The 25,125-nt window shown below is 48.0% G+C and overlaps 1 protein-coding gene across 38 annotated transcripts in view; it reads right to left on the bottom strand.

Moving 5' to 3' along the window:
- The window catches only part of Cacna1c (calcium voltage-gated channel subunit alpha1 C), a 638,839-nt gene that overhangs the window by 13,449 nt on the left and 600,265 nt on the right, over positions 1 to 25,125 (bottom strand). For 32 of the 38 annotated variants that reach the window (XM_051155214.1, XM_051155212.1, XM_051155213.1 and 29 more), the window contains 9 exons: positions 22,692 to 22,724; positions 19,701 to 19,829; positions 18,023 to 18,088; positions 16,857 to 16,948; positions 8,477 to 8,642; positions 7,803 to 7,930; positions 6,837 to 6,933; positions 4,544 to 4,646; positions 1,346 to 1,447 (listed from right to left, as the gene is read on the bottom strand). In XM_051155214.1, coding sequence (XP_051011171.1) covers positions 1,346 to 1,447; positions 4,544 to 4,646; positions 6,837 to 6,933; positions 7,803 to 7,930; positions 8,477 to 8,642; positions 16,857 to 16,948; positions 18,023 to 18,088; positions 19,701 to 19,829; positions 22,692 to 22,724 — 916 coding nt within the window. The remainder of the gene's footprint in view (positions 1 to 1,345; positions 1,448 to 4,543; positions 4,647 to 6,836; positions 6,934 to 7,802; positions 7,931 to 8,476; positions 8,643 to 16,856; positions 16,949 to 18,022; positions 18,089 to 19,700; positions 19,830 to 22,691; positions 22,725 to 25,125) is intronic. The other 6 variants (XM_051155207.1, XM_051155196.1, XM_051155189.1 and 3 more) reach the window with 1 other exon arrangement.

Below are 25,125 nucleotides of genomic sequence, written 5' to 3' on the forward strand. Positions count from 1 at the left end.
TCCTGCTTGAACTTGGCTGTTTGATTTTTTTCGGTTTTCCCTTGCAGAAAAAGTAGGATATTGTCAAGGTTACTTCCCAAGTTACTTCTTTCCCCCTCCTGAATGGCTGTTACAAAGTCTTGTTTAATTGCACTTACTATCAAATGACAGGTCTCCTAACAAGATTCTTGTGGGGTGAGAGGGGTTGGTGGCAGGAGGTTGGTCATTTCCCTCCCAACCAGCTAGACGGGCTTGACATGTGTCCTTGCTGGGTTGGGCACACAAGACCCTACATGACACAGTCTTGATCTTAGGAGTGAGCCCAATGGTGGGGAAGCTGGAAGTCCCCAGGGGATGTTACATGCTGAGCAAGTAGCCCCTTTGTCTTGTCTCCTGTTCTGTCTGAGAGGGACAGATGGTTGGGCTGAGCCTCAGCACCTGCGAAGGCCTTCCTGATCCTCGTAGTCAACTCTACAGAAAGAAGTCCTGGACTTTCCATGGGTCAGGGTCTCAGTTCTACATGGAAGGGAAAATCCTGGAGCTGCCCAATGAGGAAGGAGGGAAATTGGGAATGAACTTGGAGTCCTTGGTGTCCTCAGGCCTGTGCTGGACACCTTACGTCTACACTGAACTCAGTGGGAAACCTGCATAGCTCCTAAGAACAGCAGTGCTTGGAGCGTGAGCCTCATAGAGAGATGTAAACAAAACGATGCAGCAAAGCAGTAGGTGGCACCTGGCGACTCCCAACCCACCGTGTATTCTCTTTAGGAAGTGGGTCTCAAACAGGAAGTATCACCTCCTGTTAGGCAGGTTATCTGTAGGCAGGCTACCTATGATTTTGACTTGGGATCATTGTTGGGATGGTCTGAAGCACTTGCTATGAAAAGGGCTGTGGCTTGGCAGGCATGAGGATGCTACTGTAGAGGGAGAAATAAGCTCTTAAAAAGATGTGGTGAATCTCAGGCAACCTCCCTTCCAGGGCTGTACAGCAACTGTAGAGCAGCCAGCCCCGTGGCCTATGGGTAAATATATATCCACATATCAGAGTTCCTATGAAAGTTCTGCCAAGCCCATACATAAGCATGGAAGGGCTTGCCAGTTCCCAAGTGTGTCCCCAACCCCAAGTGGGGTGACAGCAGATTTCTAACCCAATAGTTTGCATCCAAGCTTGTGTAGGACATCATAACCCAGTAGGGCCTCTGGGCCCACACAGGGGTCCAGAACAGAGGACCCAGAAGCACGGTAGACTCAAGCAGGGAAGTCCCAAGGGCTGTGGCTAATGATGGCACAGGAGGAGGACTGGAAGGTGGATGTACCCCGTGGGCTCTGCAAACAGCCCTGGTCCCGAAGTGCAGGGAGCACTTACCACCTGCAGGGGGCACCACCTGGTCCAACAGCTTCATGCTGGTTCTCTTCCAGATCTTCTTGATGATGGCCCGCAGCTCCTCATTGGCTTGTTCTAGGTTCCCTGATAGAAGGAAGCGCACATTGAAAACAGCCCCTGGGAATGCACTGGGGATGCACTGGGAAGCCTTGAGTGGTGGCCTTAGCCCCACAAGTCACCTTGATTCATCATAACTGTTTCCCTTGTTGTTCTGCTCCCCAATCTCCCTGTTTCCTAGTTCCTTCCACTTCCTGTTCCCTCTCTCTTTACTTCTTTTCGCTCCTTGTGACTTCCCTCTCTTGCCCTGTCCAATGCTACTCTCCTTCCTTTCTTACCTCATTGCAAACCAGCCCAAAGTCGCCACCCCCCCCCCAAACAGGCTGCTTTTCCTCAAGGTTAGTGCTCAAGAGCCTGGTAGTCCCCACAGACACTCACATCCCAGCTCTGATACTATTTGCCCTGCAGGACAGCGTCAAGGCTGATCCTGATGGTGACATTTCATGACCTCCTTGTGCTGATGCAGGAAATGGAGACATTTTAAGGGAAGCAGGGTCCACTGCTCCCGCAAAAATCCACAACTGGTGCCATCAGAGCAAGAAGAATAGACCAGAGGCACACAGGCTAGGGCACACCATGAAGAGGGCAGGAGAGGGATGGAGGCAGGTACTTGGGACCACCTGAAGCCAGAGGCACGGACCCGGTTCTCCCCCAGGGTCTCCGGAATGGACCGGCCTGCCAATGCCTTACTTTGGGCGATCGCTTTCTTAAACTGTGAGAGGAACCAAGTTCGCAATCATTTAGTCAGACCTAAGGGACAAATGTGCCTTCCAAGGGATCCTTCACATTTTTTTTTTTTTTTAGGCTTTTATTTCTGTAACAACCCATGTAACTGTGGAACTTCCCCAATTATTGTTTCATAGCACATATGTTTATTTTTACTGTTCAGTTTTCAGTGCTGGGGTCTGAACCTTAGGCCCTGCGCACGCTAGGCACCTGTTCTACCACTGAGCTATACTTCAAGCCCTAATTTAAATATCTTCTCCTTTCAGTGTTACAATAGAAAATCTTGTTCAGCTTCATATGTGGCTTGAGGTAAGTAAGGGTTCTGGTTCCTCAAGGTGCACGCTACTTTCTTTCTAGTCACTTCCACTTAACAAATGCCCACAGGGGGAGTGAAGCCTGACCTGCCTTATCCTTACAAGTATCTTCTCTGCATATGGCACTGACTCTAGTCTTATGTAGCAAGTTCACAGAACGCCTGTTTTGGCTGAAGCTCAGCCTTGTGTCCTGGGCTGTTACGTGCCCTTGGTGGCTATCCCCAGGAGCCTTTATGTTTAAGCGGTTTTCTTTAATTCTTAATTAATTGGCTGGCTTCTCTCCTAACAATGGTTGTCTGTGATGGAGTATCTGGCATCCCCTCAGCGTCTTCCTAAGGCACTGGTGTCATTTCATTGAGATCTGGTTCCCCGTGCAGTACATCTTCACATCACTAAATCTTGGCTTCTATGCACAGATGCTTTTTATTCCTTCCTGGAGCCAAAACCTACATTATTAATTTACATCAAGCTTTAAGTTTTACAACACATTCCTTCTAACAGTCATTCTGTCTTTTCTCTTTGGAAAGGGAAACCCTTCCCTAAGAACAGAAAGGAAATACTATTCACTGTAGAAAATGTGGAAAGATCAGATCTGATCTGCATTCAGACATCTGGGTACACACTATAAATCAGTGATATTTGATATTAATATTTTAGCAGATGTCCTAGTTCTGTGATATACACACATGCGTTAAGCATGTATCAAATTCTCTCATCAGCAACAGGCCTCTTTTTTTTTTTTAACTTTATTTATTGTATATGAGTGCTTTATCTGCCAAAGAGGGCGTCAGTTCACATTATGGATGGTTGTGAGCCACCTTGTGGTTGCTGGGAATTGAACTCAAGAGCAGGAGGCACTCTTAACCACTGAGCCATCTCTCCAGCCCCCAGGCCTCTTTAAACCTACCTCAGACTGAAGTTTTGCACTAACTGCCCTATCTTTTTCCTTTTTTTTTTTCTTTTGTTATCCTTTTGGTTTACCAGGAGAATTTGACCCATTTTTCATTTTGTAAAGGTTGAATCTTGCAGGATTGCTTCTTGGCTCCCTCATGTCTGTTACTCTTTGGAAGAGCACAACTAAAGAAGGCCTCTCTCTGGGTGACCTGGCAAAGTAAATGCCAGGGGCCACCGCCTTTCCTTATCTTACAATACGGAAACCGAAGTGAGACAGTAAGGAGTTACACAATGCTGTGACCTGTTGTGTGATGCCCTGTGCCCTTCCACTGTACCAGGGACACTGGTTGGAAGCCAGGGGCTCTCAGGTTGCCCCAGTGGTGCCAAACTCCAGTTCATATACGAGGCATCTATGCAGCTAGGTGTAAATGCAGGTTCCCAGGCCCCCTTGGACATGTGGGCTCACACACAGGTTCAGCTGGTGTTCAGCTGCAGCTGCTTAGAGAACTCACTATTCTGAGGCACTTAAGCTGGGTGTCTTGGGGAGCAGCAGCAGCTTTTGGGGTGTGTTCATGCAGCTTATCCCAGAGCAGTTCAAAGTAGTTATTGGTGAGATGGATAACAGATGCCTTTACCAGGGCTGCTTCTAACCCACAGGGCAGTTCTTGGCAAACTAGAAGGGCCCTCCATTGTAAGCAGCTTGAGGGGACACAGTCTGTGTAGCACAGCACACTTGGGATTATAACCTTTAGCAATTGCATGCAATGACCTCTATTTACCACAGTCACTGCTTGTCACTGTCACCTTTTCAATATACATCCTTTTAATTTCAAAAGAGAATTGAATGTTTGAGAGACATGCCTGCCGCTAATACAAGTCCATTGTATGGGGCTTGGTCTGTGCAACAACCACCTCTTCTGTATTTTGTACTAAACCCTAAGTCTTCAGGAGGTCACCGGGGCAATTACTAGGGTTTGATGGAAAAGAAAAAGTTAAAAATAAATAAACTATGGCAAGGGGGCCACTTAGGAGCCAAAGAAAATGTAAGCATGCGGTATCTCTTGGAGGGTTAGAGTGTAGGCTGTCAGTGTTATTCTGCACTGATGCTATGCAGGCAGGACCATCCTTCTGGGGAGGATGCTGGGCTTTCCTAGGCATCCTCCTACCAGTGGTCTACAATAGCTATTACCTTCTGTTTTGATCCTCAAGGCTGTCCTGACTAGGGCAAACAGGGTGGCATTAAACATGACTGTCCCATCGCTGTTCAGAGGCATGTTCATGGACACCAGGCGCTGGAGGGGAAAGGAGGCTGAGTCAGTGTCAAGCGCAGGCAGTTCGTGAAGGCTCTGTACAACCACTGTGGCAGGAAGGTCGGGAGGCCCTTAGAAACTTGGATAGGTGCTGCTGGGAGTGGGAGGGGGTATGCATGGGGTTACCACAGTGTCTTCAAAGCTTTCCCAGGGACAAACCCGGCTTTGCGGTAAATACTCTTACACTGCCAAGTTCCTTAGACCCTTGCTTTCACAAAGGACTCTTTCCTGCTCTGTGCTCAGGCTTAAAGATACAGTTGCGCTGTCTACCAGCAGCGAGAACAGCTGTGTGCCAGGCATTTTCTGGGCAACACTTGCCGGCCATACTCCCATGAGGAGGACTGTGATAACGTTTTGTGGGGACGAAGGGTACCCTCTCTCTGTATATAGACATGTTTGTCTCTACTTCAAACCTGATCCCTTATTCACTCACCCAAATGGGACTGTGTTTCCCTCTTCTAGCCTCCACCCCTAAAACATGCTCCCCTGGCATCCTGCTCTTGGTGACCCAGCAGCAGCACACACAGGGGTCCTCAGGAGAGAGAGCAGCATGCCCAACATAATGGCAGTGATGTAACCCTTAGGACCACATGGAGTCTTCTTGTGGATATTTTGTCAAGGGTTATGGTGTTCATGAGTGAATGCATCATGTTGAGTCTCCTGGGCACCAAGTTAGGAGGATCTCAGCCCTATCTGGCCCACCTGGAGGTCATGACCTGAATGCTCCAGTTTCCTCTAGGCTGCTTGACCTTACATTTGATATGTACTTCTTACAGCTTGAATCCCAAATGTAACCCGAAGGCCTCATCATAAAGGTCAGTCTCCAGCCTCAGAACTTTTGGGAAGTGGTAGAACCTTTGGGTGAGGCCTGGTGGGAAGACACTATAGGGAGCCACAGCCTGGAGGAGGGTTTTAGAGTCTAGGCCTCTTTCTCTTTCTCCCTCTCTGCTCCTGAGGTAAAGAGGCCCTGCAGGGAGTGGGCCTCTTCCAAACACCCCAACCACAATGTCCGAGAGCTGCCTCGGACCCAAAGCATAGACCAGTGTGATCATAGACCGAGGACTCCAAAACTGTGAAACATTTTGTTTGTTTGTTTTTTTGAAACAAGGCTTCTCTTTGTAACAGCTCTTGTTGCCCTGGAACTCTCTCTGTAGACCATGCTGGCCTCAAACTCACAGAGATCCACCTGCCTCTGCCTCTGCCTCCCAAGTGCTGGGATTAAAGGCATGCGCTACCACCTCCCGGCCACTTTTTAATTTAAAAACAGGTTGAGCAAGTCAGGTATTTGTCACAGCAACAGAAAGTGACAGAAGCCTTCTGTTTCACATATTTTCTGGAGCCTTGGAAATCTCCTGAAGTTCTTTTTGGAAGAAAGTGGGGCACTGATCAGGGAAATGTGACTACCACTGAGCATAAATAAACGTTCTATGCTTTTAATACTCTGTTTTCTAAGAACGGATTATCCAGGGAGCTCAATTCACTTGGCCATTTGTGTTTCTTCCTCCCTACGGCTCAACTCTCGGTTACCACTTTCCCCAGCTCTTTCTGAAGCTCATCAGGATTCCTGCTGAAAACACAGAATGGAGGAGGAATGGTAACTGAATGAGGGCCTGGTCCTCCGCAGTTACTAGGCTACGTGGTAGGACCTATAGCGGGTTTAAGGGTCCTTACTCTCTAGTTCAGTCAGAGGCTGTGTTTACCAGAGCCCAGTGTTTGTCCCAGCCAGTTTTAGGTCATAGACTCACTTAGGAATCTAGTAAAAAAAAAAAAAAACAAACCAGCAGATCCTTGTCTGGGTAAAGCTTGCATTTTGGTGATGAGACAATCATCTGTGGCCTCCCTAACAGTTCTCGGACGTTAGGTAGAAGATTCCTGACCCATTACCCCAGGTCACCTGGACGCCTGGGTGGTGCAGCCTGATGGGCTGAAGAGACTCCTTATTCATATAGGGTGTCTATTTCCCTCACCGGGGCACAAGACATTCACTGTGACTATTGTCCTTTTACCGTCTTAGGGATTTAGATCGGGAAGGGTCCTTAAAATAGAATCTGGCCCACATTTGTCTCTTTAAATCCCTAAAATAGCTTTATTCCCTTAATAGTCACAAAGGCAAACAGGTACCTAGCCTCCTGTATTTGTTCTCCCTCACCCCCAGGAACTGTTATTTCTTACTTTGCAGGCCACACGGTGAGGACACAGCTTCCCAAAACCCAGCGGGGGCTGGATTCGACGGAGGAGGGTCACCACATCCAAGTGTTTGATCCGACCCCTAGAGATGGAGAGAGAGAGAGAGAGAGAGAGAGAGAGAGAGAGAGAGAGAGAGAGAGAGAGAGAGAGAGAGAAGGAAGGGTGGGTCAGAAGACTGGGACACACATAGTGGGTGGGGCCAGATGCAGGGTACGCTCAGGGCTGCAGTCTGATAGTGCTGTATTCCCGATGTAGGGGACACTAGTGCAGTTAAATCCCAGTGTGTAGTTGTCGCTCAGTCAACTAACAATTTGGCCAGAAGGCATTTAGGGATGATTAATCAATGGTTATGGGTAAGTAAGAGTTTCCATAAACCTGAGGTCAAGATGGAGCTCAAATGTCCCTAAATGACCAATGTAAGTATTACTAGTTTCTTCTGACACTAGAAGCCCCCCATCTATGCCCCCACAGGCTTTCTCTGTGTAATAACCCTGGCTGTCCTGGACTCATACTGTAGACCAGGCTGGCCTCGAACTCACAGAGATCAGAGCTCTTCCTGCCTCTGCCTCCCAAGTGCTGGGATTAAAGGCGTGCACCACCACTGCCCAGGCACTTTTTAATTTAAAAACAGGCTGAACAAGTCAGGTATTTGTCACAGCAACAGAAAGTGACAGAAGCCTTCTATTTCTCCTATTTTCTGGAGCCTTGGAAATCTTCTGAAGTTCTTTTTGGAATAAAGTGCTAGGATTAAAGGTATGCGCCACCATGCCCAGCCCAACACTAGAATCTTTTCTTCTTCCATTCAACTGATATGTTCCCCAGCTCAGTGAATGGTACCTGACGTCATCCTGCTGGCCCTTGACCCTTCACTCTGAGTCTGATATATTTCAGTGCAGGCCACTCACCCCCTCTCTCGGCATAGGGAGCCAGGGCTTCCCTCTAGAAACTTACTTGGCTTCAGGGTCATACTCGGCCCAGATTCTCTTGAACTCATCCAGATGATGGGGACCGAGGATAGACCAGTCCCTTGTCAGGTAGTCGAAGTTGTCCATGATAACAGCCACGAAGAGGTTGATGATCTGCAGGGAACAGTTGGTACCCGAAGGTGCTCGTCAAGGCCCTTACCCAGTTGCTGCCTAAGCCCATTTCACCAGCCAATGCCCTGGCGAGTCAGAAGCCAATGTTTCTAAGCACCAGCAATATGCTAGCAGTTAGGATGTCAACCGCTAGAATTTGACCTCAAAACGACCTCTTGAGCACTGTGAGGGATGAGCGTGACATGTAGACAGAACAGCTTCCTTTCTACCAAGTTGCCAGGGACAGAGAGGGGGCTCTGTCTGGTCATCTTTCCCTCACTCCTGAGCAAGACATCAGAGACATGCAAGTCCACGCTGCGCTTCCATGCATCTCTGCCTTCTAGAGCAATGCGATCACATTAGACAAGAGCCACGAATGGACAAGAAGGAGTCTGGCTGAGGTGCACTGGGCTAAGGCTTCTAGCCTTTCTCAGGGCAAGACATCTTTTCTAGCTATTCAGTCTTCCCAAGACAGCTCTTGTGCTGGGATGCCCTGACCGTACACCGCCCGAACCGCCGCCGTCCCTGTGCGGTCCCGCTTCAGCTTACCAGGAAGGCACAGAGCATGTAAAAGCTGATGAAGTAGAAGACAGCAAAGCTGCTGCCGCAGGGCGTTTCCCCTTCCGTGCTGTTGCTGGGTTCAGACTCTGGGGCACACTTCTTGCCTGGCATACAGGCCAGCATGATATCCTGCCAGGCCTCCCCGGTGGCACACCTACACAGGAGAGGCGAGAGAGAGAGAGAGAGAGAGAGAGAGAGAGAGAGAGAGAGAGAGAGAGAGAGAGAGAGAGAGAGAGAGTGTCCAACCTCAGCCGGCCACTGTCACTCATGCAGGCAAGGCTCCCTCTGCCTCACCCTCCAGGAGGAACTACTGACAGGGTTGAAGTAGCTGGTGCCCACTGGTCATGCTCATTAAATATGGACACAGGAAGCATTATTTTTGAATGTTTCAAAACTCTAGATGCACAGTGAGTTTCTGAAAATTTGCTCTTTTATCTATGTGACGTCTTTATATGAAGCTATGTAGATGTATTTTTTAGCTGTAGTTCATTGCCACTGCTACTCAGGAGTACCTGCCATGAGTACATTAAAAAAAATCCACTGTTGCTGTGGGAGTGGGTTTTTCAGAAAGATTATTTTGCTGTCGTAGTTAGCATGTGGTAAGCATGCAGGTCCATGCCCTGGGTGTCTGCTCAGGAATGAACTACCAGGTGGCGATGTGTCCTATCTTCATGTGTCTGACTTGCACCAGTGTCACCAGCGTTACTGCAAACACACTGGCTCTTGGTGGTAGTGCATTTTAAAGACTGGCTCTCAGCTGATAATATGGGATGATATCTCGCTGTTATTAAAGTTTGGCTTTTCTAGGCCAGCCTAGTCTACATGAGGCCCTGTCTCCAAAAGAAATAAATATCTTTCTAAACAATTGCCTTTATAATGATTAGTAGGGTTGAAAGTTTGGATTTTGGCCAGGTCTTGGCTGCGTGTTTATAGTCTCGCTCATTTGACTCACAGGCTGTGTACCTTCCTGTTCATTCGAGGTGGTCCTTGGTATTTTTATAATAATTTCTTTGCTAGTTACATGTACTGCAAGTGTCTCATTCTAGTACATGGCTTATCTCTAGCTTTATTATTTTAATTGTAACACATTCAAATCACACACACACACACACGCTCATGCATGCATCATGTGCATGCATACACACAAATGCACATGCATGTATGCACACACCGCACACGCACACATACACATACACCCACACACCTTTATGCACGCTCTCAGTTTGGAGTGCCACCGGGCTGCTCAGGCTCTAAGCTCAGGTCCTTGTGTTCACAAAGACTTTACCCACTGAGCCATCGCCCAGCCCATCTTTCTCACGTTACTGCACTGAATCTAACTTTCAACAAAATACGAACTGGAAAGGTGATGGCAGGATATTTTGTCGATTGTATTTACTAATTGGTAATTACACTGGTGATGCTCTTGGTGGCTTTCGCACCTCACTGGTCCTACCCACTCTTGCAATGTTGATTTGCTTGCGTTTTCTACACTTGGATTAGCCTTCAAATGGCAGCACCCCACATTTTAGTGTTTGTGACTTCCTGTTTCTGTTTTTAAAAATTGGTACTTGTTCATCTTCTAGGCTGAGTGGGGAGGTTCCTGCCTCTCTCTGTCACTGAGAGTTTCTGTGACTAGGAGTGATTTATTCCTTGATCTTATGGATGAAAACACAGCCGCGTGGGCCTTGTAAAAGGCTATGATTTTGACAATCGTTTCAATATCTATTGTCACTAATGCTACTCATGTACCGAGAGCATTTCAGTGTTAAAATTAGCACTAATGTGCACCTTGCCGGGAAGCTGCGCCCCTGATAAACCGGAACTAAATGGCTGTGCTCGCGTTGGCTTAGGCGATTAATGCAGTCCAGAAAGCTTTGCTCATGGAAACATTTTCAAAGAATAATTTGTTCTCTGAATTTGTAGTTTCTTGATTTATCAATGCTTTCCCAGTTAATATTTTATCTTTTCTTTAAAAGAAAAACCTGTTGAGATCAATTTATTGCTGCTTAAATATTCTTGGATGTGTGGTCTTACCTTGGAGCAAAGTTTTTCATTTTAGTAAATTTTTTTGTAATTCATATTTTCCTAGATAATAGCATGTACTTCAGCTGGGCAAGGTGGCACACACTTTTAATCCCAGCATTTGGGAGACAGAGGCAGAGGCAGGTGGATCTCTCTGAGTCTGAGGCCAGCCTAACTTACACAGTAAGTTCCAGGCCAGCTTTATAATACTAATACTGATCCTGATCCTGATGCTGATCCTGATCCTGACCCTGATCCTGATCCTGACACTGACACTGACACTGATGCTGATCCTGACACTGACACTGATACACCTACTTCATTTAGATTCCCCAACAGATTGGCATACATTTGTTCAGAGTACTTTCTTCCTGGTTTCGCTGTTAAACTTTTGCTGTTGCAGGCTGTACGCTTCTTTGTAAAGATCTGCTCTTATTTTGAAACCCCTCGCTTTGCCTGGCTGTGGTCAGTGAGGATGGATGGTCTCAGAGAGACTAGCCACACCACTTGGCTGCTGATTCCTGCCTTCCTTGGCCTTATTCATTCTCTACTCTATTTTGGCATCTTGCTTTTTTTTTTTTTTTTTTTTTTTTTTTTAAGTACATTATTTCCCTCAGAGCAATGTGCCAGTATTTGTGTTGCAGGACACCCGAGGGAGGCCGGATTCGGAATCCTGGGTGGGAGGCCGGATTCGGAATCCTGGGTGCTTTGGTCCCAAGTATCTTATAGTTTCCATCTGTGGGCTTTTTCACAAAATACTGATAAATATAATCTATAAGAGATTGAAATATCTGTGGGTCTTGCCAGCTTTGGGAGTTCCAGGTTCATTTGCATCAGTCAGTCTGGAACATCTTTGTTCCTCTCCCGCCACCCCCTGCCTCCCCCCACCTGTGCCCAACCAAAATCACCAAGTGCAAAGACACAAGGCAGCCTGGAGTAGGATCTGCAAAGCTTCTCTCCAGTGCACACTGGTCCACAACTGCAGGGAGGCCAGCTCCTCAGTGCAGGGGGGCAGGCTCCTCAGTGCAGGGAGGCAGCTCCTCAGTGCAGGGGGGCGGCTCCTCAGTGCAGGGGGGCGGCTCCTCAGTGCAGGGAGGCAGCTCCTCAGTGCAGGGAGGCAGGCTCCTCAGTGCAGGGGGGCGGCTCCTCAGTGCAGGGGGGCGGCTCCTCAGTGCAGGGGGGCGGCTCCTCAGTGCAGGGGGGCAGGCTCCTCAGTGCAGGGGGGCAGGCTCCTCAGTGCAGGGAGGCAGGCTCCTCAGTGCAGGGAGGCAGCTCCTCAGTGCAGGGAGGCGGCTCCTCAGTGCAGGGGGGCGGCTCCTCAGTGCAGGGGGGCAGGCTCCTCAGTGCAGGGGGGCAGGCTCCTCAGTGCAGGGGGGCGGCTCCTCAGTGCAGGGGGGCAGGCTCCTCAGTGCAGGGAGGCAGCTCCTCAGTGCAGGGGGGCGGCTCCTCAGTGCAGGGAGGCAGGCTCCTCAGTGCAGGGAGGCAGGCTCCTCAGTGCAGGGGGGCGGCTCCTCAGTGCAGGGAGGCAGCTCCTCAGTGCAGGGGGGCGGCTCCTCAGTGCAGGGGGGCGGCTCCTCAGTGCAGGGAGGCAGGCTCCTCAGTGCAGGGAGGTGGCTCCTCAGTGCAGGGGGGCGGCTCCTCAGTGTAGGGGGGCAGCCTGCTTCAGTATGTTGGTTTTACAGTCATTCAGCCCTCAAAAACTCCCACCATCACCCGTCACCCGAGTGCCAGAGGCCACTTCTGTGCCACAACACACTTCTTGTAGGAGTCACAAAATTTGTGTTTACTTTCTGCCAGAGAGACATACGGCTTCATTCTGAACTAGCTGGTCGTGTCAGAGATGAGGCAAAAATGAGGCATGAAGTTCACGCACCATTCTAACAGTCGTGTCTGCACCCATAATTACACCGCATGCCCATGCTTGGTGCTGTCCTTTTGTTTTATCAGTGGTTGCATTTCATAAATGCATATTTACTTGTTGCTATTTTCAAAGCCAACTCCTGAGGACTATTTCTAAAATCTATTTTTGTTTACACTTTTATTTTCATGAGTGAATTACTTCATAATTTGGGATTATTTTGATCATTTGCCCGTCTGTTATTTAATATAATCTCTTAAATAAGGACGCTTGGGCTCTCATTTTCTCTGGTGTTGACCATCCTCCTCCTGCCCTGTTGCTGAGAAGCTGTACTTTCAACTTACAGCTGATTAGTGGGGTGACCTAACATTATATGTGGGTAGATTTTTTAAAGGTTTGTTTTTTTTTTTTTTTCTGTGCACAATTTCTAGCTTTGCTGTATTAATGCTGAAGAAGTTTTAGGACTTCTTAAGTTCTTATGACCTAAATTCTGGCTACTTTTGTGGGCGTTTCTGAGTGCTCAAAGAGAATGTGCCTTTTTGCCATTTATTGAGGGCCAGTCTATAGATGACACCTCTTAATTGTGTTTCTTAGATGGTATTTCACCTGTGCCAAATTATTATTTTTATGTACTATATGTTTAATAACTCATCATTATGTGTTTATTTTCTCCTTGTGTCCTATTAATATATATATGTATGTATATACATATATTCCAAACATTGTTAAGCTTGTATTGTTTGTAATTATTATATATTACTGCTTTATTTAAAACTTTTTATATGTATCAAATACCCATCTTTGTTTTGTTAAAGGCTTCTCACTTCGAATTTTACTTCCACTGATCCTGCGACTGCTATATATACACGGCAAGCACTGCGGCTAATGCCACTTCCCACCTCTATCTTTCCTCTCTTTGGGTCCTTTTGTTTCACTATGTCCATTACAGATATGCTAGAGCTGGAATTCTTAACACCAACAGTAGATTACCAATCATTCAAAATTGTAATTATTCAGTCATATTAATTGTACAAATTAATAGGTTTCACTGTGAATTTTCTGTATGTATGCATCACACCTGATCTTTATTCTTTTTTTTTTTTATTAATTTATTCTTGTTACATCTCAATGGTTATCCCATCCCTTGTATCCTCCCATTCTTTCCTCCCTCCCATTTTCTCCTTATTCCCCTCCCCTATGACTGTGACTGAGGGAGAACTCCTCCCCCTGTATATGCTCATAGGGTATCAAGTCTCTTCTTGGCTGATCTTTATTCTTAAAAAATTTTAATTATTCATGTGTGTGTCACAGCATATATGTGGTTGTCAAGGAGCAACTTGCAGGAGTTGGTTCTCTTCTGCTATGTGAGTCCTGAGAGATTGGACTTAGTTTATCAGTCTTGGCAGTAAGCACCTTTTTGCCTTGTGTTATTTTGCTGGTCCTAATGTTTGGTTTTTAATGGAAAAATTCAACAAGGTTAATTTTTAGTACTTTTGCACTATCTTTCTTCTTCCTGTTTAATTTAGTCTCCCAACTTTTTCTTTATTTAAATGCCAGTTAAATTTTTTTTAATTTATTTTTTTAAGTGCCACTTTTGCCCTTTTGATAAACCACTGAAGTTTCCCTTGTCCAGTGTTTTGATCTAGTGGTTTGCTTTTAGGCAGGGCTCACAATCCAACCCGGGGCCGTGGGTTTCTGAGACAAGCGCTGCATACTGAGCTCATGCGCTCTCCTTCCTCTGCTCTGAGATGTGCGCGTTCCATCTCTTTGTCCCTGGTTGCTGACTTTCAATATTTAACATGTATGTGACTTTACTTTACTCCCAGTCATATAGATGGGTCACACAGTGGCTCTCCGTGATGGAGACAGCTACACTGTTAATGTGCCATACTTGTTGATTCGCATATGGGGCATCACGCTTGCATTCCAGCTTTAAATCCCACCTGCACATGTTGAATGAGATTTTTAACACAATGTTCAATTAAGTCTGCTAGGATTTTTTTGTATTTATGATGTCAATTATGGAATACTGGTTTATAGTTTCCTTTTTTCTAGTGTCTTTGTAGAGCTGGCCTCAAAAAACAAAAACAAGACAAAAATAAAATAAAACAACAACAAAACCAGGTTTGAAGAATTTCTCTTCAATGTTGTAGAGTTTTTGCATTTTGGGAACCTTAAAGTTGTTTTTTTTGTTGTTGTTGTTTTGTTTTTAATTGTAGGCATTCTAAAAAGACATTATCAACAAACAGTTACGGATATTTGGAGATAAGATTGAGAAAGGGTCTTGTCTTATAACCCAAACGAGCTCTGGCCTCATGATCCTCCTGCTCCAGCCTTTGAGTTCTAAGGACCTAGGCATAAGCCACCCCCGGGAGGGTTAAAGATTTTTCCTAGTAACCTATTCTGTACTTAGTAGGCCATTTCAACCTGAAGGTTTAAAATGATCTAATCAGCCTGTTGTTTTACTCTCTTCATGTTTTTTGTTCTTGTCTAGAATTTCTACCACATGGTAGGCTTTTTCTATCTCTATTCTCTTGGCTTTAGTCTTTATTTCATAATTTATTTTTTGTTGTACTTTGGTTATATAGTAAGTGGACCCCAGCTGATCTTTCAGCTCTCCAATACATTTTTAGTGGTATCCTGTCTGCTATACATCTCATCTATTTAAAAGATATTTTAGAAAGGAAAATAAAAATACTGAACATTTGCATTTTCTCTTCCTCCTTTGTTCTGTTTAGCAATGGCTGCTGTCGCCCTTTCTTCTAATTTAACATGAGTGTTACAGTCTTTACTCACCCTAACAATATGAATTGTATTTAACTTCAAATCTTTTGGATCTGTTCCCTCCTTCCTCCCTCCCTCTGTGTTCCTTTGTTTTTGACTTGAGAATGACATAAACACCTCTCCTTCCTGATATGTACTTCCTCAGATTTTTGGGCTTCTTGTCAGTTGTTCTTTGTTTCTGAGAACCCAGCTCTCTGTCCTCATTACTTAAGCTCTCTGGGGATCACAGACCAAAGGCAAGATGTGCTGAGGGGTCTGGTGAGCAGCTTCTCTCTGAAGGTAGGTTCCTGGGGACGGGGCGCTCTGCTGGGTCTTTCAGACCCCAAAGCCCTGGGGTGCTATGTCAAATACTGCTGTCACAGCTGTTGAGCATAGCAGAACTTTCCCAGGATGCAAATCCCAGAGGATCAGCTCAAATGGCGGCCCAGATCCTGCCTGTCTCAGACTAGAGATGGCCCAGGTTGCTTCCTCACCCTCCATGGTCTCCAAGTGTCTAGAAGTGTGCTTTTCTCAAGTCTCATTCTTTTGGGAACTGAACCCCATCTACTTTCTCCATTTAGAAGTTCCTCAACATTTCTAGTTCACCTGTAGCACTCTTTCATCTTTGTTATGTTCTGTCTTTAGCAGTGTTAGAGGTTTGCTCTTTGAAAAGATGTTTTCTGCCATTAAGGACTTTAGAAAAGAGGGAGAGATCAGCCACTTGGCAGTCTGAGGTCTGCAACCATCTCTTGCATTTAAATGTGGCAGGAGCTTACCTTTGTGAAAAATCAGCTTACAATAGATAGCTTTGTATTCTGATGGTGTGTGATCTGGGGGTGGGGTGGAGATGCCAGGCTGATATTTAGGGCACCCATCATTTTGATAAATGTATTTTGAGCAGTAATAAACTCGGTCTGGGACCAGGTTCTATTGGGAGATGGTGGAGGTAGCATCATCTGGCAGCTTTTTCCCCCATATGCTATGGAAAAGGGACTCAGGGACCAGGCAAGCATTTGCTTTGGAGAAAAGAGAAATAGGTTTACCTACCAGCCTGGGACTAGATGGAATCTTAGAGTGTGACACCATGCAAAACAGAAAAGGGAGAAAAAGATGGAAGCAGATAAAGGGATCATGGCGAGCCAAGAGAAAGTTGGCTGTATAAGCAATGAGCTTAAGGCAGTGTAAGAAAACCACCTTCTCAGCCACACCTGGGCTGGCACATTTCCAAGAAGTGAGGTGTCTCGAGGATGGTTCGGTAAACAGACCGTGAGAGAAGGCGGATTATGTTGCTCAAGGTCAGTGTGTTGAGCTTGCCTATGTGCCAGGTCAAGGGCTAAGCCACAGTGCTTTTGGAGTTTAATGGCTAGGTCAGAGGACCCCAGAAGATGTGTGTGCTGCCTTGTCTCTGCATATGGAAAGTTGGTGTAAATGAGACTTCCGGTTAGGAGGGCAGAAGAAGCCACACTCTTCCTGCTTCCTTGGCTCTCCCAGGGATAGGCTATTGTCCTGTAAGTGTGTGTGTGTGTGTGTGTGTGTGTGTGTGTGTGCATGTGCGTGCGCGCGCGTGCACATGCATGTGCATGTGTGTGTGCACCTGAGACCCACCTGAAGAGCAGTAGCTCTGTGTGTGTGTATGTGTGTGAATGCATATGTTTGCATGTGTGTGTGCATGTGTACATGCGTGCATGTGTGTTGTGTGTGTAAACATTTGTACCTGAGACCCACCTGAACAGCAGCAGCACGGCCTGGGGGAACGTCTGGAAGTTGTTGTTCCGATTGATTTCTGTGGTGTCATTCAGGGCGATCTTCCCAAACACCTGAGGAGAGAGGAATTCAGGGACCAGAAAATGACAGCATGCTTGTCTCCAGCCACTGTCCAACAGCCTCTCCGGTCCCAGTTACTCTGGGAGGAGCTGGCCAAGCAGACTCTGATGTGACCCAGCACACACATGCTGTCCCATGATCCCTGGACCCCAGCTCTAGCATGGATACCTTCAGGAGGAAAGGCCCCTCAGCCCAGAGAAAGCTGAGGCTGGGGGTGGTAAGTGGATGCAGAGATCAGGATAATCAGTGTAGGAACTAGGGCTCACAGCCGTCTCTCCTTTGCATCTCCAGGGGCCGAAACACACAGTTGATTCTTGGATTCTGCAGTGGTATGGAATGGGTGGTCCAGAGCTCGGACAAGCTTAATTCAATCCTGATGTCAGGGGTCTGTTGTGTTTTTCCCTGGCCCTCTGAAGCTGTGTTTATCCAAGAAGCTGCCAAAGCTGCCTCCTGTATCTGATGTAGTTCTTTTCATTGTTTAAAGCTCAATCTTCCCGCCAAGAGGACCTTTTAGTGATTTTATATAGGGAGGTGCTAAGGAAGATCCTGGCTAGTGTACAGGCTTGGCTGGGGAGGTGCTGCCTTAAGATCCTGGAAAGACTCATCTGGAGTCCTGAAGGGGTGGGGAACTCTGGGTGAGGGAACAGAGAAAGGGCAGCAGGTCCCTGGGAAGGAAGTTTCTGGAGAGGACTGCATGTGTGCTGGGCAGCATTTTTTCTTCTCTCCCTGCCTCAGATCAGGCACATCAGATGTGGACAAAGCAGAGGATGCTGGTGGGACACACCCACTTCCTTCTGTCTCTCAGATGAGGCTGATCTCTCCTGAGGCCTGCTCTTTAATTTATGAATATTTTCCCACTGCAGAACCCAAGCCTAGTACTGTAAGGCAGGAGAGATCCTTGTGCTATCTTGTGCCCATGGCTTATACCACATTCTATTGGGGGGTGTTCCAGCTCTGTGGATGTTGAGTGACAGGTAGGAACAAAAGTCAGGAGAGAGGGAGCAATGGGGAAGGACTATGGTGCTTGGGGCTGGGGGAGGGGACCAGAGAGGCAGAGTTTCTCATACCTGCATCCCAATCACTGCATAGATAAAGAACAGCATCACGATCAAAAGGGCCACATAGGGCAGGGCCTAGAAGGAAGCACAGAGGGGCCATGAGACCCAGGGGTACAGGCCAGCCTGATCCTTTCCCAGAAAGCATTGCATTCCCAGTTCCAGAGCAGTCAGCTGCTCACTGAGCCCTGGTCCCAGTCCATAGTTTGGTTTTAAAAGCAGACTTTAGAATAACGGGAGTAGCACCATAGTGTTTCCTCAGACTAGTTAGATATTTGCACAAAGGTGATGGAAGTCACACAGCAAGATGACTGTAGTCACCAGAGAAAAGAGGGGGAGGAGGCAGCTTGTCCCCCATCTTTCTCCAGTTACTTTGCTAGAAATGAGCAGTCAGCATCATTGCCATGAAAACATCTAATAAGGAGACATGTGAAAAAAATCACGGGCTCGCATCTTGTCTGCCTGCCTTCCAGCTCTGGTGCGCGGGGGCTTGTTACTTGACCTCTCTGGACCTGTTTCCTGATCTGAGGGACGAGGAATGATAACACTTCACTGGCAGCAGGTGTGACATTGAAATGGTTTAAGGCTTGAGAAACACACAACACACTAGCTTACACATAATTTGGTTCCATACACTTTAGTCATCTGGTATATTCCACAAACGGAGCCACGGCCAATGCCTATGGCTCCCAACACCTTCTGTGGGACCTAGCTTTCTGGCTTAGGCAATATATTGCCCATTAGCCACTAGATGGCACTGAGAGATCACACAATTTTTTTAATCTAAGGCGGGCTCTTTGGCTCCCTGATGAAGTCCCATTCTTCAAGGTCACCTCAGCCACTCCTCATTACAAGAAAATGTTGGGGTGTCTTAAGAGCCAAGGCAGGATCAGCCTCTTATCTTGATCCTATTAGGGCTTAGAACCCCCCTCCACCTTGACTTGGGCAGTGTCTTGAGTGGGGAGCCCCAAGTTCTCATTTTAGGTGCCGAGGGCCAGCAGGGTGGGGCATGGTTGGAGGACCACTGCCTCTGTGTGCAGCTGGGGGACCATGGGGTCATCCACCAGAGAGCTTTGCGTGGCACTGTCCACAGAGCTGAGAGTTTGGAAGGGACTCCAAACAGGGCAGGCAAGAAACCACAAGACAATTGTCCTCTGGGTACAACCATAACTTTGAGCACATCTGGATGGAGACAGACTCCATGCCCTATTCGAGCAGGGGACACAGAGCCCTAGCTGCAGGGTCTAGGACATTCTAAGAGCGACTGTGTGGGAGGAGAAGCTGGCTTTCATGGTGTCTCGGAAGCACCGTGGTTGTTTCCCAGAAATCCACGTGCCCTAACTGCTTCGCGTTTCATGAACTTTACACTTAGAAAGCAACCCTCTTTTTCCAGTAAATTCTTTGGAATGTGTTGAGCCCTCGATTTTGGAATCTCAGGTTTACCCTCTTTCCCTTCAGAACATGGAAAGCCAGGTGCCATGACATTGCTGTCACACAATCACGCGGCCATTTATAACAGAACGAGAGCCAGCCCTGAGCCCCTATGCTGGCCTGGAGCGGTCTCTTTCCTGGTCTGGCTCTGCTGGGGAGCCCTAGAGAAACTGACGGTAGAACACGAGGTCATTCTACTTCCTGTGAGGAGTGGAGGCTGTCTCTCTACAAGCTTCACAAAGGGGCGTGGCGTGGCTACCTGGAAGGACTTGATGAAGGTCCACAGCAGGGTCCGGATGCCTTCCCCACGGCTCAGCAGCTTCACCAGGCGCATGACCCGGAAGAGGCGGAAGAAGGTGATGGAGATGCGGGAGTTCTCCTCTGCACTCTAGAACCCGTTGGCAATAGGGGGTGCAGTTAACACAGCAAGAAGGCGGGGCAGGAGGGGGATCCTCTGAGAAACAGCCATTGGTTGAGAGGAGGCAGGCCAGGGTGGGGTCAGCTGCACTAGACTTTTTCTTAGGCCCCAACTTCCGGTTTCTGAGGCGAAAGCCAGCACCTTTTCTTTTCTAGGTCGGCAGCCCATCCCCAAGACAGCCCCGTGTCTATCTATGGCTTTGTTTTCCTGTCCTTCTCATCCCCACAATTCCCAGTTCTTCAATCTGATCACAGAGCTAGTGCCCTAGAGGTTCCTGCCCTCCTATGGTGGGAGAAAGGCATCCCGGAAGCTCCTATCTTCTCAGTTGGGGGTTCTGCCTTGTGAGTGGAAGTGGGCCCCATCAGGAGGTGGGATGGTAATGACTTCATGCTCCCAGCTGTTTGAAACTGCTCCTGAGCATGCCATGGCCACTCAGGTCTCACTACTCTCTGCTCCCACTTTCTACTTCCTATGGCCCTGCCCCAAGTGGCTGCTGGGAAATGGTGGTAGTGGGCCATGTGTTATAAGGGGAGAGGACCTCTGTCCCACACCTCATTACAGCCTCTGGACTTGCCCTTTCAGGGCCTTTGGGACTTTCCCTAGTGGTCCATAGCCTGGAAGGACTGATGATGCCAGCAGACAAGGCAGGAGAGGCATTCTGGGCACCGAGTCCCCAAAAAGGCTAAGCGTGGTATATTAACACTATGGAGTGCCACTTGGAGTACCTGCTGTAAGGTCTTGCACAGAGAGAAAGAGATGGAGGCAGCATTGAGGTTGTGGGGGCTGGGGAGGGGTTAGAATTTCTGGGCTGCTGGGAATCTGTGGCCAAAGGTTCGCTATTGGCTTCCTAGTCTGAAGGAGCTTGGAGGCACAGACACACGCCAAGCCAGGTCTCTGGGCACACGTGTCACTTTTTGCCCCCGTACCTGAGAACAAGAGCTGACTATACCCTTAGCCCTCCTGCTCGTGTGAGCAACTGGCTGTGTTCCAGAGCTCTGAGAGCTGGTGGGAGCCCTTCCGCCTTCCCTGAGGCTAGTGCAGCCTATCCAGCCCCGCTGACAGCCGCACCAGGAGAGAAAGGACCTTAGAATTTCCTGTTATGGCTCCCGTCCAAGGCACCCCCTGAAGGAGGGGTCTTAGGTTGCTTGCTCTCTTGTCCCATCCCGACCTGTCCTTTTAACATGTCCTCTGGTTGTACTTGACAGTGTTTCTAAGATCAGGCCTGCTCTCCTACGGCGCCATGCCTACCTGTACCCTGGACTATTCCTTAGTGCTCAAGCCCTTCCGTCCTTCCTCTATGGCCTTCTGGACCATCCTTCTGGATGGCTTTATCTCGATTCTATCTGGGGGGGCTGTATGTAATAAACTTGAGGAATAGGCAAGGGGCAACAGGCTGGAGTGATGTAGTCTACCACCCTGACCCCAAAGTAGGCAGGATCGTTTGGGGCAGATTTTCCAGATCATCACCACCCTCCGTACTGGGAAGGCTCTGAAAAAAACCAAGTCAGAGAGTCCTGGTTTTCAGACCCTCTATATAGGATGGAGAGTCAAAACGTTTCTTATATATTAAGATTGGAGCCATCCCAATTGCTATTAAGACGCCAGCTGTGCCAGCCAGCAGACAGACTCCCAGGTGTTGGGAATGCATAAGGCCAGCCCTGTGGGCTGCTGGTCCTACCCAGGATGTATTTGTCTTTGGCTCTTTAACATCTGCATCTGTTTGCCTCTTCTAGGTTTTATTTATTTATTTTGTCCTTAGAAGGAGGTTTGCTCTTCAGAGAAGCATGCAGGGAGCTCTGTAATGTATCAGTTCTACCATGTTCAAGAAAGGGAAAAAAGAACACCCACAGCAAAAACACAACAAAACAAGCTTACGTGGGGACTTCAGCTGTGGGTGTCAATCATTTGTAAAGCTGGTGTCACAGGGACACCTGGGCCTGATGAGTTAAAAAAAAAAAAAAAAACCAAAAGACAAAAAATTTCCCAGGCAGCCTTTTGGCCAGGGTGGGACGCTATGGGAATCATCACTACAGGTCTCAATCTAGCCTTTAGAGATTTGGGGAGCCATCAGCCCAGTTTGAAAGGTGTGATGGAGCTTTTAGGGGAAGCCATTCCAAGGAGACTTCAAGGTCATGTGGTGAGGCATGTCTACCGCTCAGCCAAAAGAAAGTTACATTCCTCTACTGGGAGTGGCTCAGTTTGTTTGTGTTCCTGCTTCCCACATGTTGCAGAAAAATGAGTCTAGCGCAAATGTAATGCACTTGTGGGTGGGGGGGAACTTGGAAAGACATAAGACCAAGGCTCAGGGCCACAGTAGAGACTAGAGGGCCCAATCCTTGTGCCATAGCAGATCCCAGCATGTGCCTTTCACACAGCCTTCCACACAAAGCCCAGGGGGAACCGGGTCATGATAGAACCAAGTAGAACTGCCTTTCCTTCTAGCTGGGGCCCACCCCCACTTTTGTCTTCTCCTGGGAGCGTTCATCACAGTTCTCAGAAGCATCTTTCACGAATTCCCACGTCAGAGGAAACCCAGTCCTTGGGATGTTTAACAGGAAATAGCAAGGGTCCAGTTCTCTCCCAGTGGCTCACGGTGACTCACCACCCAGAGGAAGCTTGGGGGAAGTAGAGGAACACCACGACACACACCCTTGCACAGCTCACGTGAGCACAGGCAGGTAAGGCACACAATGGACATTGGTGGCCACATGCAATGGGAGCTGGGCTAAGCTCCCAGGGCTCTGGAAATCGGGGTGGATAAGAAGTGGGTGGCTGGAGGGAGGAGGGGGGGGCCACAGAAGCTGGGAATGTGGTCCGGAGGGCTGGTCTTACCATAGAGGGAGAGCATTGGGTATGTTCAGCTGGCTTTAAAGAAAGGCAGACAGAGATAAGCTGTAATGAGTCTCCAACGAAGAGCTTGGTACTCTAGTCTTGGCTAACAGAGGAACAACACAGTGGTAGGAGAGGGCATAAGGAAACAAGTGAAAGAAATACACAAGCGTGGGCCTGGCAGGGCGAGGGACACTAGTGAGGGCACGGGCTGTGTGTCACTGGGCCACATGGCCACAAGGACCCATGAAATTCTCCCACTTAGTGACCACCTCTAGCTACGGGTATGATGACTCAGGCCCAGAACAGAGGAGGAAGGGAGGCTTTCCAGATTTGCGGATGGAGCTCAATTTCCGTTTTCAGTGAGCCTGTTTCAAGCCGACCTTTTAGGATCCCCACTTTCTATACTTTAACTTGCTCTGTGAAGTACTGGCTGAAGGCCGAATGCTGGTTTCCTCGTGCCCATTGTTGTCCACACACGGTTAGGCAAAGGAGCTTCAGGGTGACAGCCCCTCAGTTAGAAAAGGCTGGACTTGGATTATGACTAAAGAAGATCTCAAGGTGCAGTCACGAACCCTCTCCAGAAAGACTCTCCCTCCCCCTAGATGACTAGGCCCAGGCTGGACATGGCCTTGCCAAGAGCTCAGTTCAGAGATGGGGACCCTTGGCTATTGACACGCAAGTGTGTGTGACGGCTCCTCAGTCCTGGAGGAGGCCTTGTACATACCTTAGGAGAATGTCAATAGTGCCCCAAGGAGTTGTTTTTCTGGGCTAGAGTGCTGAATTTGTTTGGTGACAGGAGCTCACAGGAGCACATTAAAGCCCCTACTCTCCCAGATTCCCTAGTAATCTTCCTAGGGGGATACCCCAACAATGGGCCCTTGCTACTGTAGTTATCCCTAACTGAGCTCACCCATTGGTGCTGTAGCCTAAGCCTTCACCTTCACATGTTGGCCCTGTGTTTGTTTTTAAGGTACAAACAAGGAAACACGTAATGGGATTTTTTTTTTTTTGAAGGAAAGAACTATTCATAGTTAGATACCTTCTTTTTCTTTTCTTTCTTTCTTTCTTTTTTTTTTTTTTTTTTTTTTTTGTTTTGTCTTTTTGAGACAGGGTTTCTCTGTGTAGCCTTGGCTTGTCCTAGACTCACTTTGTAGACCAGGCTGGCCTCAAACTCACAGAGATCCGCCTGCCTCTGCCTCCCGAGTGCTGGAGTTAGCTATTTTCTTGCAGTCCCATAGAGAGTTGGCTTTGATCATTTTGGGGATGGTAGAAAGAGTGGGTGGGGGAGGGGACAGAAGAGCCTTTCTTCTCTAGCCGTTGTAGCACGCAGGCTAGGTGAGCTTCTGCTCTGATGGCCCAGTCGGTCTGCATGTGTGGAGGGGATGGATCAGTAGGATTTGGCTACAGGTTGATACAAAACACAGAAACAGATAGAAGCAGACGGACACACACACACACACACACACACACACACACACACACACACACACACACACACACACACCCGTGTACGCAGGACATTTCTTCTCTAAGCACCCAGGCCTCTTCCACTGACATGAGACAGCTTCCACAATGGTCAAGCCTTCACCTCTTAGTGTATCTTTTTGTTCCACCCCCAACCCAGCTCACCCCCATTGGTCCAGGGCTTTTGGTCATGGAGTACCAGATAGAGAGCTCCATGTCTCCGGGGCTTTGGCAGTGGAATGAGAGAGCCATGTGGAGGCTATCTGCTCTGTAGACATGACAGGGGCTCTGATGCATGGTTGTTCTGGGTTGTTGCTTTGCTCCTAGGTTCACCCCAACATCATCACAGCTACCCATCACTTCTAAAGACTGGAGGCAAGCCCTTAAAGGACTTCTGGGTCAATCTCATCTTGAATAAGACCCAAATGGAGGCAATTTAGAAAATCCACCAGCTTGGCTGGCCCCACTAAGCCAGCCTCTAGCCACCACAAAGAAATAATTTTGTTTATTTTTCACTGGAACACCGGGGATCCCCTACTGGGGAGGACTTTAAAGATTTGTTCACCATGGCCATCGTCCCTCCTGATGCTTTTGTACTTAGCACGCTGTTGCTTAGATTAAGATGTCATCTACTTATGCTATATTTTACTTCAAAATTTAGGCTTAGGTCTGATTACTTCTCTGGTCCTGTGTCATTTTAGTGTCACCCCTGGCTTCACAGTCCTTGGGTCATGTCTTCACAGCAGGAGACAAGACGTCAGGGCAGCTTGGGATGAGGGCTCTCGGAGGCCTGTGCCTCCAAGTGCAGAAACACAATTCACAGCAGAGTCAGGACATAACCACCCAGTGAGTTCTGTGTAGGGCGAAGCCTTGGCAGGCCGGATGGTGTTCCTTAGACAACCTCTTGCAACCATCCGGGTCTTTAGTACCTTCCTAGCTGCAGGTGAAAACACCTTGGTGTGCTACATAG

This window comes from Acomys russatus, chromosome 13, assembly GCF_903995435.1.
Source record: "Acomys russatus chromosome 13, mAcoRus1.1, whole genome shotgun sequence".
In the NCBI taxonomy this organism is placed as follows: Eukaryota; Metazoa; Chordata; class Mammalia; order Rodentia; family Muridae; genus Acomys; species Acomys russatus.